This window comes from Ctenocephalides felis, unplaced genomic scaffold (genome assembly GCF_003426905.1).
Source record: "Ctenocephalides felis isolate EL2017-DRISC unplaced genomic scaffold, ASM342690v1 CF-g0.4_SCAFFOLD_03571, whole genome shotgun sequence".
Taxonomy (NCBI): Eukaryota; Metazoa; Arthropoda; class Insecta; order Siphonaptera; family Pulicidae; genus Ctenocephalides; species Ctenocephalides felis.
In genome coordinates, this window is record NW_020539725.1 from 61,027,337 (window position 1) to 61,043,915 (window position 16,579).

Consider the following 16,579-nt stretch of genomic DNA (forward strand, 5'->3'; position numbering starts at 1 on the left):
AATTATTAATATAAATAATTACAATAAACAAACCAAATATAGGGCGAAATATTAGGAAAGTGTCTGGTCTTTAACTATATCACTTGGTCTAAAACAAGTTCTTAAAACAACTTTGGTAGGATCTACAAGTATTAATTATTAATATAAATAATTACATAAAACAAACCAAATATAGGGCGAAATGTTAGAAAAGCGTCTGGTCTTTAATATATCACTTGGTCTAAAAACAAGTTCTTAAAACCAACTTTGGTAGGATCTACAAGTATTAATTATTAATATAAATAATTACAATAAACAAACCAAATATAGGGCGAAATATTAGGAAAAGAGTCTGGTCTTTAATTATATCACTTGGTCTAAAAACAAGTTCTTAAAACCAACTTTGGTAGGATCTACAAGTATTAATTATTAATATAAATAATTACAATAAACAAACCAAATAAAGAGCGAAATATTAGGAAAAGAGTCTGGTCTTTAAATATATCACTTGTTTTAAAAACAAGTTCTTAAAACCAACTTTGGTAGGATCTACAAGTATTAATTATTAATATAAATAATTACAATAAACAAATCAAATATAGGGCGAAATATTAGGAAAAGTGTCTGGTCTTTAAATATATCACTTGGTCTAAAAACAAGTTCTTAAAACCAACTTTGGTAGGATCTACAAGTATTAATTATTAATATAAATAATTACAATAAACAAACCAAATATAGGGCGAAATATTAGGAAAAGTGTCTGGTCTTTAAATATATCACTTGGTCTAAAAACAAGTTCTTAAAACCAACTTTGGTAGGATCTACAAGTATTAATTATTAATATAAATAATTACAATAAACAAACCAAATATAGGGCGAAATATTAGGAAAAGCGTCTGGTCTTTAATTATATCACTTGGTCTAAAAACAAGTTCTTAAAACCAACTTTGGTAGGATCTACAAGTATTAATATTAATATAAATAATTACAATAAACAAACCAAATATAGGGCGAAATATTAGGAAAAGTGTCTGGTCTTTAACTATATCACTTGGTCTAAAAACAAGTTCTTAAAACCAACTTTGGTAGGATCTACAAGTATTAATTATTAATATAAATAATTACAATAAACAAACCAAATATAGGGCGAAATATTAGGAAAAGTGTCTGGTCTTTAACTATATCACTTGGTCTAAAAACAAGTTCTTAAAACCAACTTTGGTAGGATATACAAGTATTAATTATTAATATAAATAATTATAATAAACAAACCAAATAAAGAGCGAAATATTAGGAAAAGAGTCTGGTCTTTAAATATATCACTTGTTTTAAAAACAAGTTCTTAAAACCTATGGAGTATGGAGTATGGATACCTTGTAGGATCTACAAGTATTAATTATTAATATAAATAATTACAATAAACAAATCAAATATAGGGCGAAATATTAGGAAAAGTGTCTGGTCTTTAAATATATCACTTGGTCTAAAAACAAGTTCTTAAAACCAACTTTGGTAGGATCTACAAGTATTAATTATTAATATAAATAATTACAATAAACAAACCAAATATAGGGCTAAATATTAGGAAAAGCGTCTGGTCTTTAATTATATCACTTGGTCTAAAAACAAGTTCTTAAAACCAACTTTGGTAGGATCTACAAGTATTAATTATTAATATAAATAATTACAATAAACAAACCAAATATAGGGCGAAATATTAGGAAAAGTGTCTGGTCTTTAACTATATCACTTGGTCTAAAAACAAGTTCTTAAAACCAACTTTGGTAGGATCTACAAGTATTAATTATTAATATAAATAATTACAATAAACAAACCAAATATAGGGCGAAATATTAGGAAAAGTGTCTGGTCTTAATATATCACTTGGCTAAAAACAAGTTCTTAAAACCAACTTTGGTAGGATAACAAGTATTAATTATTAATATAAATAATATAATAAACAAACCAAATAAAGGGCGAAATATTAGGAAAAGAGTCTGGTCTTTAAATATATCACTTGGTCTAAAAACAAGTTCTTAAAACCAACTTTGGTAGGATCTACAAGTATTAATTATTAATATAAATAATTACAATAAACAAACCAAATATAGGGCGAAATATTAGGAAAAGTGTCTGGTCTTTAACTATATCACTTGGTCTAAAAACAAGTTCTTAAAACCAACTTTGGTAGGATCTACAAGTATTAATTATTAATATAAATAATTACAATAAACAAACCAAATATAGGGCGAAATATTAGGAAAAGAATCTGGTCTTTAACTATATTACTTGGTCTAAAAACAAGTTCTTAAAACCAACTTTGGTAGGATATACAAGTATTAATTATTAATATAAATAATTATAATAAACAAACCAAATAAAGAGCAAAATATTAGGAAAAGAGTCTGGTCTTTAAATATATCACTTGTTTTAAAAACAAGTTCTTAAAACCAACTTTGGTAGGATCTACAAGTATTAATTATTAATATAAATAATTACAATAAACAAACCAAATATAGGGCGAAATATTAGGAAAAGTGTCTGGTCTTTAAATATATCACTTGTTTTAAAAACAAGTTCTTAAAACCAACTTTGGTAGGATCTACAAGTGATGAGTTGGTAGATGAAGAGTTGTTGGATAAAGAAAAAGCTGATGAATAAAATGTGTTAAAAACTTAGTGTTGATAAATATATTTGCTAAATAAGTTTTAGTGATTTAGTGAGCTCAAGCTGCCAATTGATTAAAGAAACTTCTGGTTAACCTAAAAATAACCAAACAAAATTAAAGAACAAAATAATTTCACAACTGCCAAACTTTGTACTTTTAGCTATTACTACATCAAATATATCTATTACTAATGTCGTCCCTAAAAGTGATCTCCAACCAATGGCAACGTCCACAGACATCAGTCTACGAAAACAATTTCGGCTACGCCGTCAATTTTTACCAGCCAATGATCGATTATTTAGATGAAAAACGATCTAAAGGCAATGCCAGATATCCACATCTTCCCTACACCGATGAAAGGGCTTTGCCTCCATATGATCCTTCAAAAAAAATCAAACCTTACACAGAACAAGAGATTCAGGAGCTTGCTAAAGATACCGACAGAATCGTCCGGAAAGGTTTGGCTACAATTGGTACAAAACGTAGTAATGTATTAAGAAGATCTGCTAGTGGTGGAGAGTTGGTGGATTTGGGTAAAAATATTTTATCCAAGTCATCAAGTGCAGCAAATGTGTCCTCTCAAAATTTGCCCAGAACGAGCAAGTTGTAATGAGGAGAACCAAAGTCAGAGTCAACAGACAAGTTGTTTCTGCCAATTTGGAGCAGCTGGATGTGACTTCTAGCAAGCCTCCGATTAATCCGATGAGAGGAAAATCAGCAAAAGCTATCGAAACCCAGCTTTTGCAGCAGGCTGAGCAAAATTTGGACAATCAGAGAAAGTTGGAGAGGAGCAAATCGGCTATGGAGTTGCCGGTTAGGAGTTTCAAACAAGTTTTGCAGGAAAAGATGAAGGATGATAAAGATGATTTGCAAGATGCTTTGGGATCGTTGACTTTGGTTAAGAATGATTTAGTCGGATTTTGTGATAGGAATTTTAGACAAGTTACTGATCAAAGGTAGATTGCACAGAGAAATCAATTGTTAAGGGGCACAACTAGTGTAAGCGCCTTAAAAAAAGTTGATTTTTGGGAATTTATATTCAAAAAACTACTTTATCAATCATTTGAAAATTTTAGGAATATATTTATACATGTTTTAAGAATGCATAGTAAAATTTTTGAAGAAAAAAATTAAATATTTTTAAGTTATCGTTGATCTCCAACGGCCCTTCACTGCTGCAGTGATTCCGGCCTTCTACGTGGATGAAATTTAAAACGAAAAAATTCTCGTTCAACTAGATAATATTGTCTGTAAAATGAACTACGATAAAGAAAAAAACCAAAAATTGACAAAATGGCGGCGTTTTTTTTAAAAAAAAGTCGAATTTAACCCTAAATTTTGGTCGTTTTTGGACTGCCACAATTCGATTTTAGATTCGATCAAAAAATCGATAGTTCATTTTACGTAGAACTATATATAGAACATGTAAAAAAATTGATAGTAATCGTTTGTTTTTGAGTAATTGCTGCAGCAAATTCGGAAAATGCTGTTTCGAGAAAAACGCGTTTAAAGATTAAATAATCGTTATACTATATACTATATATATACTCTTTAAATGCCTGTGACTCAAAAACTATTCAAGATATCGATTTAAAATTTTGGTATGTTATTTTTAATAATATATCCTATTAAAATATGAAAAAAATGAGAATTCGGTTTTTTGAAAATTTCACACTAGTTGTGCCCCTTAAATGCCTAATTCTTGCATCGCCACCGATAACTGTTTTACAAATTTTTTTTACAAATAATTTTGTTCCAAAAGTTTAAAAATTTTGTATACAGTCGTTTAGGCTATCTAATAAGCTATTTAACGATGTATAATAGTTTATATGTTGTTGAATAGATTATATACAAAATAACGCAAAATATGAAAAAAGTACACTAAATAAGTTAGTACTGGTTAGGGAATGCAATACCAATATACCGGTACACCGAATTACCGGTAAACCGCCTGATATTTCGGCGGTATTTTTACCCCAAAAATACCGGTGTTTTCGGTATTTTTACATAAGCGCTATTTGATACATAATACCCTGAAGTTTAAATTTCTCGGAACAAATTTATCTTTAAATTCCGTAATTCCATAAACAGCTGTATCTTCAAGTGATTCTATAGGATAAACAAATGTCAAATATTATCTCAACACGTCATTAAACTGAATATTTATTGCTTTCCAAAGGGCTTCATATCGTGTTACAATAAATACAATTGAACTGATAGATAATGATGTTTGTTTCATCTTTTGTAAAAATGTAACGGTTTTTTAAGTGATATTTGCGCTAAAATATTTTATATCATACAGGACATACCCCTGCATAATCTTTATTTTTTTTTTTTCTAACTTTATACATAATAATTATGATAATTACTTAATATTTTTTGCTTCTCATTACAATTATAAAATATTATTTTTCGAAAACGTTTCGAAGTTTAAAAATACAATAGAAGCATCACATTATTTTAAATAACAATACTCTACAATTATAGTAACTTATTATTTATCTCGACAATGAATCCGATCTTAAATTAGTGTAGAAAAATTATTTTCTCAAAATATTGAAGATTATGCTAATTTAACACATCGGATACAGACAATACAGTTTATTATAATAATGTAATATGATCTCTTATGAGTTTTTGGTCTTTCTTACTCATAAGTTTGTTTTTGGTGAAAAGTACTCAATATACTCGATAGTGATAATGAATAAATTAAATTGGATATAATTCTGTTAAATTATTATTTAAAAGAATAAACTTATTGTTTTATTTTATTGTTTAGTTGAATATACATTTTTTTATATTTGTACTAGTAACTTTCAATTTTGTTTACGTTTGTTTTAAATAATAAAAATACCGGTAATTTACCGGTATTCCGGTTTTAAAATGAAAAATTACCGAAATACCAGTATTGAAATTTTCGATCGGTATTGCATTCCCTAGTTTATATGTTTTTAAATATTTTATACATAAAATAACGCAACAAAGTACACTAAAACTGTATATATTTTAAAGTCAGTACTGGTGTTCAAGATCCAAATTTTTACAGATAGTTTTATTCCAAAAGTTTGAAAATGTTGTATACAGTTCTTTAGACTATTTAATAGGCTATTTAATTATGTATAATAGTTTATATGTTGTTGAATAAATTAGACACAAAATAACGCAAAATATGAAAAAAGTACGTTAAATAAGTTAGTACTGGTGTACAAAGTCCTAATCAAAGGTACAACAATTGTCATTCATTTTATTTTTAAATTGGACAAAATTAATGGTTATGAATTCTAAAATTTTATGCAACACAGTTAATAAGGGTAGTCATGATATTATATTTCAATCTTTATATACTAGATGAATGCTATAGCATTCACGTCGAGTATTGCGCATCAAATTTACTACAATTTCTAATTTTTGTTTTTTTTGTTATTTTCAGCAAACAGACCAGCTTGGAAATCGAGCAATTGAACATGCGCGTTGCCGAGGCTGAAACCAAATTGAAGACCGAAGTCCAACGCATCAAGAAGAAGCTCCAGATCCAAATCACCGAATTGGAATTGTCTTTGGACGTTGCCAATAAGACTAACATCGATTTGCAGAAGACCATCAAGAAGCAATCATTGCAGGTAATGGATTGTTGACTTCGTAGATGGAATACGTTTTATTTATTTATGTTTAAATAATGTTTCCTTTACCCAGTTGACCGAGATCCAGGCCGCCTACGATGACGTCCAACGCCAATTGCAAGTGACCTTAGACCAATTGTCTGTCTCCCAGAGACGCGTCCAATCTTTGACTGCTGAAGTCGAGGAAGTGCGCAGCAACTACGAATCTGTAAGGATAAAAAATTATTACATCTTTGTAAAACATTTTTGTAATTTTCGATTAAAAATTCAAAAAATTGCCCAGGCTAAGCACAGTCTAAGCGCCACTCTGGTACAAATGTTTACCCAAGTGCGTTTAGACTGTTTGCGTACTGGAGAGATTTTCCAATTTTGTGAGAAAACTATCAAAAAATGTGAAAGCACAATATAAGTGAAAATGTCGCACAGAATTATTTGCAAATAACGTTTAGGCAATTATCGAAAGTAAAATTATGTATCAGAAACGGACTCTACTGACGAGCAAACTCATTAGAGTGACAAAAAATTCAATATAAAATAATAATTTTAAGTTAGATTTTGTTGAAGAAAGAACTCTACTGACGAGCAAAAGTCGAATATAAGATTTTATAAGAGAAATGACTACTGACGAGCAATAGTTGAACGTAAAATTTTGTAAGGAAAAGAACTCTACTGACGAGCAAAGTCCAACATTTGAGACAAAAACTTTAATATAAAATAATTAAAATTAAATTAGATTCCATTAGAAAAAGAACTCTACTGACGAGCAATAGTCGAATATAAGATTTCTTAAGGAAAATGACTCTATTGACGAGAAATAATAAAATTTTGCAATAAAAATGACTCTACAGACGAGAAAACTGGTAGAAACGGATAAAGCTAGGGTTGGGAAAATGTATTTAATTTCATATATACTAACTTTCCAACTAAATCATCCCTTGCGTCAATATTAGTTGTTATAATAACCCTCCTGTTCAATGACTTATTTTTTATTCCGGGCCTTACATATGCTGACAAAACAATTGCTTTTGAGGATAAAAAATTATTACATATTTTTCTATTTTCCATACAATATTTTTGTAATGTTGGATTTTCAAAAAATTCAAAAAATGACCCAGGCTAAGCACGGTCTAAGCGCCGCTCTGGTACAAATGTTTACCCGAGTGCGTTTAGACTGTTTATGTACTGGAGCACTTTTCCAATTTTGTGAAAACTATCAAAAAATGTGAAAGCACAATATAAGTGAAAATGTCGCACAGTATTATTTGCAAATGTATTGAAATTTTAATTTTCTCGTCAGTAGAGTCCCTTTTTGCTTTTGACATTTTAATTTGTACGTCAGTGGAGTTCCCATTACTATTGACATTCTCAATTGCCCATAAGTAAAGTTACTTTTTTGTACTGAAATTTTTATTAGCTCGTCAGTAGAATCCCTTTTTGTACTTAAAATCTTAATTTGGACGTCAGTAGAGTCTCTTTTTGTATAATTTAGTCATCAGTAGAGTCCCTTTTTTGTACTAAAATTTTTATTTGCTTGTTAGTAAAGTCCTTCTTTGTAATATAATTTTTATTTGCTCTTCAGTAGAGTCTCTTTTTGTATTAGAATTTTTATTATACTCATCAGTAGAGTCCCCTTTTAAACATAAATTTTAATTTGCTCGCCAGTCGAGTCCCTTTTTGTATAATTGGTCGTCAGTAGAGTCTCTTTTAAGGACATTTTAATGTGCTCGTCAGTAGAGTCCCTTTTTGTACTGAAATTTTAAATTTGCTTGTCAGTACAGTCCCTTCTTCTACTTAAATATTAATTTGCTCGTCAGTGAAGTTCTTTAGTGTATTGATATTTTAATTCGCTCGTCAGTAGAGTTCCTTTTCTAATATACTCGTCGGTAGAATTCCTTTTTGTAATGACATTTTAAATTTGCCCATCAGTAGAGTTCCTTTATTTTATTGACACTTTAATTTGCTTGTTAGTAGAGTCCCTTTTTTAAATATTCTTGTCAGTAAAGTCTCTATTTGTATTGGCATTTCAATATGCTCATCAGTAAAGTCCCTTTTATTTTTTTTATTTTCCATAAAATATTTTTGTAATTTTGGATTAAAAATTGAAAAAATCACCCAGGCTAAGCGCAGTCTAAGCTCCACTCTGGTACAAATGTTTACCCAAGTGCGTTTAGACTGTTTATGATCTGGAGCACTTTTACAATTTTGTGAAAAAACTATTGAAAAATGTGAAACTGCCACCGAGCCAAGCACTGTATAAGTGAAAATGTCGCACAGAATTGTTTGCAAATGCGTTTAGACTGTGACTGTGCGGGAGCACTTTTCCAATTTTGTGTAAATTAAGGCAACTAATTTTTTTTTGAAATTGAATTCGAAATGAAATGACGATTGTTAATGATCTGGAGACAAATTGATTTATGATTTATGATTTACATTTGATTTGCTCACTATCAGATATAACAAACAAGATAGCAATAATAATGAAAGTTAGAGTCGTATTTGTATAATAATATATTTGAAAACATTCCTCGAAACAATTCATTACGACACGGTAAGTTCCAGCAATTTGTCCTACTGTATCCTCTATCTATTCCCCTAGTTGTCGCGCGCCAAACGCCAAGTCGAACAGCAGTACGAGGAGAGCGTCGCCCGCATTAACGAGTTGACGGTAATCAACGTCAATTTGGCCAGTTCCAAGAGCAAAATCGAGCAGGAATTGTCGACTTTGAGCGGAGACTACGAGCAGGTTACCCAGGAATTGAGAGTTAGCGACGAGAGGTACCAGCGCGTCCAGGTCGATCTGAAATCTACGGTCGAGATGCTGCACGAGGAACAGGAGAGGATTGTCAAGATCGAGGCCATCAAGAAGAGCTTGGAGATCGAAATCAAGGTGAGAGGGTAATAATAGACTCATATATATATATATATATATATATATATATATATTATATATATATATATATATATATATATATATATATATATGGAGGTAGTGGTCCATAAGTAATACCAAAATGATCCAAATTGTAGACATATTATGTTTTATATTTGGTTTATTTTATGTAAGATTAATATTGACAACACTATGTGTAATCATATTTATCGTTTATAATATATAGTTGGTATTTGCGTATTTACAATTGAAAAGAAAAGGTTTCAAGAAAAATAATTTTGGCCATTAGACTCGGGGAGAAACAAAAGCGAGATCAGATCTGACACTTGAATTATTTTGTTTCCTCCGTGCTGTCACTATATGAGCCTATCTGTCCAGTAGAAATGCGATGCGTGTTGACAGGCCGCTACATACATATATATATATATATATATACAGTGGCGGCGCTAGACCATTCGTGGGAGTCGGCGAAATTCGTTTGCGAGGCCCCTCTTTTTTGCCAGTTGCAAGTTGCTAGTGGTACATGGCATCATGCCTAAAGGCAAATTGCTGAAACTTTTCGTGCCGTAATTTAAATTTTTGAAAAGCTTTTAAAAAATTTGAAAAGTTAAGTTTTTAATTTGAAATATTTTGTTGAAAATTTCGAACTTTTTTTCAAAGCAATCACGTCGCGTTAGCTGCTTAGAGACGAAATATCGAAGCGCGTAAACGGCGCGTAAACGGCGCGTTGCAGTCTAACTTAACTCACTATTAATTAAAATCTTTATAAAATATCTGATAATTTGATGTGCATATGCCAAATGGCTTTTGTTGTGCTTTTTACTGGATTCCCAAACCGCTAGACCTGCCTTCCTAAAAATGTAATCAGTTTGGCATTTTTTGTCCCGTATATTCGAAACGGCTTATCCTGTCTTTGCCAAAATCTAATCAGCACGTCTTCTCACAAATGTTTTCTGAATTTTTCAAATTGGTTGATCCATGTTCGCGAAATCGTCGACGAAAATTTGCCAAAATGTTCAGAAATCTTTGAAGATATATAAAATTTTATGTTTTAGATTTTTTTGCGATTACTATAACTGTATATAAGATTTATTTTTAATCAGATAAATACACCAATTGAAATAGACAAAAATTACACAAGTTAAAATAAACAAACTCTTCGGCAAAAATGGTTAGTTCTCCAGCTATTAAAAAAGCACTAAAATTAAATATTTATCGCAAAAAAGTTTCCTTTGCCCAACCATTTGATTCGTAAATTTTATGTTTTCTCGATCATTATGAATAACTAGTGGGGTGGGTGGCATCGTGCCTTAAGGCAAATTGCTGGAACTTCCCGTACCGTAACGAAACGTTCGAGGAATATTGAATGTTTTCAAATAGATTATTATAAATATTGTATTATTGTCTAATATTTATAAGAATTATATAAACTGAATTGCAGAGTTGAAATTATTTGTTTAAAGTATATTAGAACTATAGTCAGAATTAAAAATAAAATCTGAATTATTTTCGATATACAAAAATTAAAAAAAAAAAAAAAAAAAAAAAAATGGTACAAATTTTTTTTTTCCAAAATCAATTATTTTGTTAAGACAAGCAGAAAGTTCTTTGAATCAATTGAATCGGACGCTTAGTTCTCTCAAAAACTGCCATTTTTTGTACATTTAGCTCTGTATCTCCGAAATGGCTGGGCCTGCCTTTGCGAAAAACTAATAACCCTTTCTCCCAATCATTACTAATGGAATGTTTTTCAGATAATTCAAATCGGATGCTCCGTTCTCTCAAAAACTCGATTTCTATTTTCTGCACTCTTTGCTCCTTATCTCCGTAACTGCTGGACCTGTCTTTGCCAAAAACTAATCAGCTCTTCTCCTTATTAATAGGAATCGAATGTTTTTTAAACCATTCAAATCGGTTGATCCGTACGCCCGAAAACGTGGACGAAAATTTGTATCCATACATACATACACACACACACACACACACACACACACACACACACACATCCATTTTTTCTGAGGTATGCCAAAACGTTCAGAAACCTTCAAAACGTCGAGAAATGTAAAAATTTTCAATTCCGATTTTCGGCCCATTACAATAACTTACCCTACGGGAAGTTAAAAAATGGTTTGAAATCACCGTCTTAATAACTAATTAGACAAAATTTTGCAATCTGCAAGTGATTAATTAGATTTAAAAAATCTATGTTCATACTAATTTGAGTGCACAAATCCGTACATCACATAGTAGGTACACATGGTCTAAAAGCTCGTCCCATTATTCTAAAAGTTAATGAGTTTTTATAATTAATCATTTATCGTAGTTCCATAAAATTTATGTTAGATGATACTAACAAGTTTTTGAAAAAAGATTTTTACAATAAATTACGAAGAAACTGTGCGGTCGATCTTGTCGCAACAATTCAGGACGATCGCCAACTGAAAACTTTCGATTAGTTTTTGAATTTTTAAAATTGGTTCAAAAATGTCAAAATGTCGTTTTTTTAAGACGCTTTAATTTTCTGTCGATGACATCAGAGCCGATCAACCGATTTAAAACATTTAAAAACATTCGATTTGTGTTGATAAATTGTCAAAGGCAGGTTTAGCGGTTTTGGAGACACAAAAAAAGTTTAAAAGGTTATGAATTTTATTTGAAAGAACTGATCATCCCAATAGAATGTTTAAAAAAATATGTTGCTTGTGTTGACGGTGTGAAACAATGATTAGTTTCAAATTAACAGTTTTTGCTATTATCTCATTGTTATTTCTCACTGATAAATTTTTATTGAACATTGATTACTTTTATTCCTCGAATATTTATTTACTGTTTCGATGATTTACATAGTGCTCACATAAGAAATACACAAATATGAACAACCAGAGAATTAGCTTGCGCAAAGTTGTTTAGATTTAATAATCTATAGTGTTGACAGACGATATTAGATAATGTCCATAAAAGATAAAAGAGTAAAATGATAGTGCCTGTAAACCACTAATCACCTTTTTTACTCGCACATCCGTATGAAAATTAACTAAATTTTAAATAATTAAAATTTTTCCGGGGCCTCTTGCGAGGCCCCCCCAGGCGCGAGGCCGTCGGCGGCCGCCGACACCGCCGACGCCTCGCGCCGCTACTGTATATATATATATATATATATATATATATACTAGCTGACCCGGCAAACGTTGTTTTGCTAAGTAAAATACACACTACATCTACTTTCAAATATTGTTGTTAAACAATGCTTAACTTTACTGGTTTTTGATGCATCGGTGGTGGACCTTTATATGTTACTATCTATTCTTCGATAAATTCTGGAAAATTATAATTGGGAAAATGTTATTCGACAAATGTCCCTTTGATCGATACCAAATTTAGGTTTTGAATTTAAATAACATAAATAAAAAATAATATCACCTAGAAAATGTTTTATAAACACCAATGAGTATATAATCATACAAATGAGATCTTTCAGAGCACCGTGTTTGAGAAAAATATTAATAATTTGCAAAAGAGAGTGCTAGAACGCCAAAAAGTGCATTTTCATATTAACATTTCAAAAAAGTTGATATTGTTGAGTTTGTAGTAACACTTGCAGCTCTACTACATGATTTTACTGAATTGCAAATTTATAGCTGTTTTTGTAAGAAACATATGTGATTTTATATTTTTATAGTTTAGTACACATATTAAGAAATAACATACTAAAATTTTGTAACTCTAGTATAACGTTTTATATTTTTAAATATTTTTCAAAATATTCATCAAACTCCACGGTTTGCAATTATCAGAAACTAGATATGCAAGAGCGCATTTGTTTACAAAATTGCACATTTATAGCTTTTTTTGTTAGAAACATATGTGATTTTATATTATTATAATTGAGTACATATATTAAAAAATAACATACCAAAATTTTATAGCTCTAGTATAAATTGTATATTTTTAAAACATTTTTCAAAAGTACTTCTTATATCATATCCAACCGTCGATTCGTAACTAATAAAAATAGAGTATGCAAGAATAGAGTATCTTCTGTTGAAAACATATTTTATTTTATATTTTTATAATTTAGTACATATATTAGGGAATAACATACTATAATTTCATAACTGTATTACAACGCTTTATATTTTTAAAATATATTTTAAGCCGTCAATTTGTTTACGTCAAAACGTTTACTAACGTTTTTGTATATAAATAAAACTACAAACAAAATTACTTACTACAATTTAATAATAATTAAATAATATTTACGTAAAACATCCTGTTAAACCTAATTGAACATCTGTCAAAAACATTTGACATTTGACGTATTAGCCACCGTCTATTGTTTTATTTAAATTAAGCTTCTACAGAAATGTTCAAATTAAAAATGTAAAGTTTCTACGCGATTTTGAAATAATATCTCACCTTTCCTACAACCTACAGTGATTAGCACGAATTTTCCAAGACTAAGACTGGCCAAATCGGTTTAGTCGTTGGGTCAAAAAAGCGAAAGATGAAGTATGTTTGTTCGAACAAGTTTACATAATTGCATTGAGTTTGCGCCCTACAATAACATGCTCTGTAGACCGAATTGCTCTTAAAGTGTCAAAAGTAAGTTTTTCGTTTTATTTGTAGAATTTGACTGTCCGTTTGGAAGAAGTAGAGGTCAATGCCTTGGCCGGAAGCAGACGTGCCATCAGCAAATTGGAGGCTCGTATGCGCGATTTGGAATTGGAATTGGACGAAGAGAAGAGGAGGCATGCCGAGACCATCAAGATTTTGAGAAAGAAGGAACGCACCGTCAAGGAGGTCAGATATATTACCAATATATTTTGCAAGTTGGCTCGGTTACTATATTTTGTTTTCATTTAGGTGATGATCCAATGCGAGGAAGACCAAAAGAACATTGCCTTGTTACAAGACTCGTTGGACAAGACCACACAGAAATTGAACATCTACAAGAGGCAATTGCAGGAACAGGCAAGTGCACAACCCATAGAAGTGTAAAAAAATGATACACATTATTAAAATCTCCATAAAATATCTGATAATTTGATGTGCATATGTCTAATGTGTCATTTCTGACCGCTAAATGGCGTTGCCAGACCTGCTTTTCCAAAAATCTAATCAATTCTTTATTACGTCAATACAAGTGTAATGTTTTTTGAATCATTCAAATTTGATGCTCCGTTCTCTCTAAAACTTAATATACATTTTCTGCGCTTTTTGCTCCGTTTTTCTGAAACGTCTAGACCAACCCTTGCCAAAAATTGAGCAGCACGTTGTAATTGAAGTCATACTTTAAATATGACATGATCGGTTTGTCATTGTAATTAGCATTTAGAAATGAACTTTCATTAGAGAAATGAAATAATTGCTGATTAATAAGTTCTATAAAACTTGTTCACACAGTGGACAAAGATTTAAACAACGCCTAAACAAATAAATATTACTCATCATCATCATAATAATTGTGTTTGAAGAACTTCATGTAATTAAAATTAACATACATTCATTGACTGCTTGTATTTATTTTACTTTTTTTACTTTTTCGCTGACGATACAATCTCATTCTTTGAACAACTGTAATATTAGTCTTGCCTAAAAAATATTTTCCATTTTAATGACTTCAAAGATTTATAGAAACTACAAGTTCATTTTTTATTTTATTTTTAGTTTTGCTCGTCAGTAGAGTCCTTTTTTAATGTTATTTTTAGAATGCTCGTCAGTAGAGTCCACTTTTCTTTAATTTTTAATTAAATCATCAGTAAAGTCTTTTTGAATATAATTTTTATTTTGCTCGTCAGTAGAGTCCCTCTCTTTTTTTCATTTTTAGTTCGGTCGTCAGTAGAGTCCCTTTTTATTTACTAATAATATAGAAATAATTTCTAATCAATAAACTTACGTTTAGTACACGGCACAAATGTTAAATTTGTTTTATTATTTTCAAAGAACAGGGTAAAATATTCTTCTGATTGAGGCATTTTTCGTTAAATCAAAATTTGTACTACAATGTAACTTCAAAATGTTTATTAATCTATGCCGATTTTCTTGTTATACAACGACAGATCTCTATTCACATACGCGACGACTAATCACAATCGACCCGTATAGAAATGATATCATCGAGAGCGAATGACGAATAATTAGCACTCGACTCTTATCTTATCTCATCTGCCGTAACGCGCCTAAAGAAGTTTTACTTGAATAAACCAGAAATTTCTTGTGTGTTCTAGTAAAATTCAGTTCGAATAAAAGTCTTAAAAAATTAATAAAAAATCTTAACGAGTCTTATCTTTTGTACGGATACACTTCCGTTGCATTTGTACTGTTTACACACTCTAGTCGCACTTAAAAAAGTTTTACTTCAAAACAGATATGACTACACTACAAATACTAGTAAGTTACATGCTTTACTTTTCATTCAAACCGTAAAAATCACACAAATTAATACTTTGATTTGGACTAACTGAAATAAAATTACACGTTAATATAATAACAACTTTTAATATAATGTACTAAATACACCATTTAATTTAACGTACTAAATACACCATGGCGTTCAAAGATGCTGACACATTAAAAAGGTCATGTGCATGAGGTGTTATAATGAAAAAGAGAGCAGCTGGCATTCAATAGCTCGCGGAGCGATGAAAGAAACGGTTTCAGAGGATCATACATATAGAGATATATATATTTATAACTTCGTCAAAAACTAGATATTGAAATGATTTTTTTTTTAAATAATTCTAAGGTTTTTAGCTTTCATAATATCAAAAAATCTCAAAATCGAAAAAAATAAATAAAAACCGAACAATCCTCTTAAGTCTTAAGTCAGTATATATTTATTCCAAGTCAAGTGTTTCCAGAAGTAAGAACGAGCATTTCTTTATAAACAAAAAAATTAAGTAGTAGGGTGAAATCTATCCTAGTATTTTCAACTTTTGATTATTATTTCAAATTTTGATTCTTTTACCAGGAGGGCGTTTCCCAGCAAAGTGTGACCCGCGTGCGCCGTTTCCAGCGCGAATTGGAGGCCGCCGAAGACCGCGCCGACACCGCCGAGAGCAACTTGACCTTGATCAGGGCCAAGCACCGCACTTTCGTCACAACATCATCGGTGCCCGGATCCCAGGTCTATCTTGTCCAGGACACAACCACACAATAAACACTACTAAACTAAACAACAGCAAACAACAGCAGCAGGAGCAGGAAGAAAATACAATGAAAATAATACAAAAAAATATTAACGGAGAGAAAGGTCTCGAGGTTGAGGTATCATCATTATCATAAATTTATTATTATTATTAACGACTTATGGTTTAATATTATACTGTATTGTAACGCTAACACAAATGTATAATGTTAAATACACGACAATTTGTGGCAACTCTGTTTCGACAATTAATTTGATTTTGTTTTTTTTTTTGT

At 30.6% G+C, this 16,579-nt stretch overlaps 3 protein-coding genes across 3 annotated transcripts in view; all 3 read left to right on the top strand.

The window, feature by feature from the left end:
• The window catches only part of LOC113384409 (paramyosin, long form-like), a gene marked incomplete in the record, with an annotated part of 49,783 nt that overhangs the window by 27,286 nt on the left and 5,918 nt on the right, over positions 1-16,579 (top strand). The window contains 3 exon segments of the mRNA XM_026622121.1: positions 6,078-6,267; positions 6,341-6,475; positions 8,864-9,154. Of these exon segments, the coding sequence (XP_026477906.1) occupies positions 6,078-6,267; positions 6,341-6,475; positions 8,864-9,154 (616 nt within the window).
• LOC113384411 lies at positions 2,696-3,277 on the top strand. The gene has a single exon (XM_026622122.1). It carries the CDS (start codon positions 2,838-2,840, stop codon positions 3,255-3,257), a length of 420 nt encoding a protein of 139 aa, XP_026477907.1. The 5' UTR covers positions 2,696-2,837; the 3' UTR covers positions 3,258-3,277.
• On the top strand, positions 3,241-3,631 carry LOC113384412. The gene has a single exon (XM_026622123.1). The coding sequence runs from the start codon at positions 3,257-3,259 to the stop codon at positions 3,605-3,607; it is 351 nt and encodes a 116-aa protein (XP_026477908.1). The 5' UTR covers positions 3,241-3,256; the 3' UTR covers positions 3,608-3,631.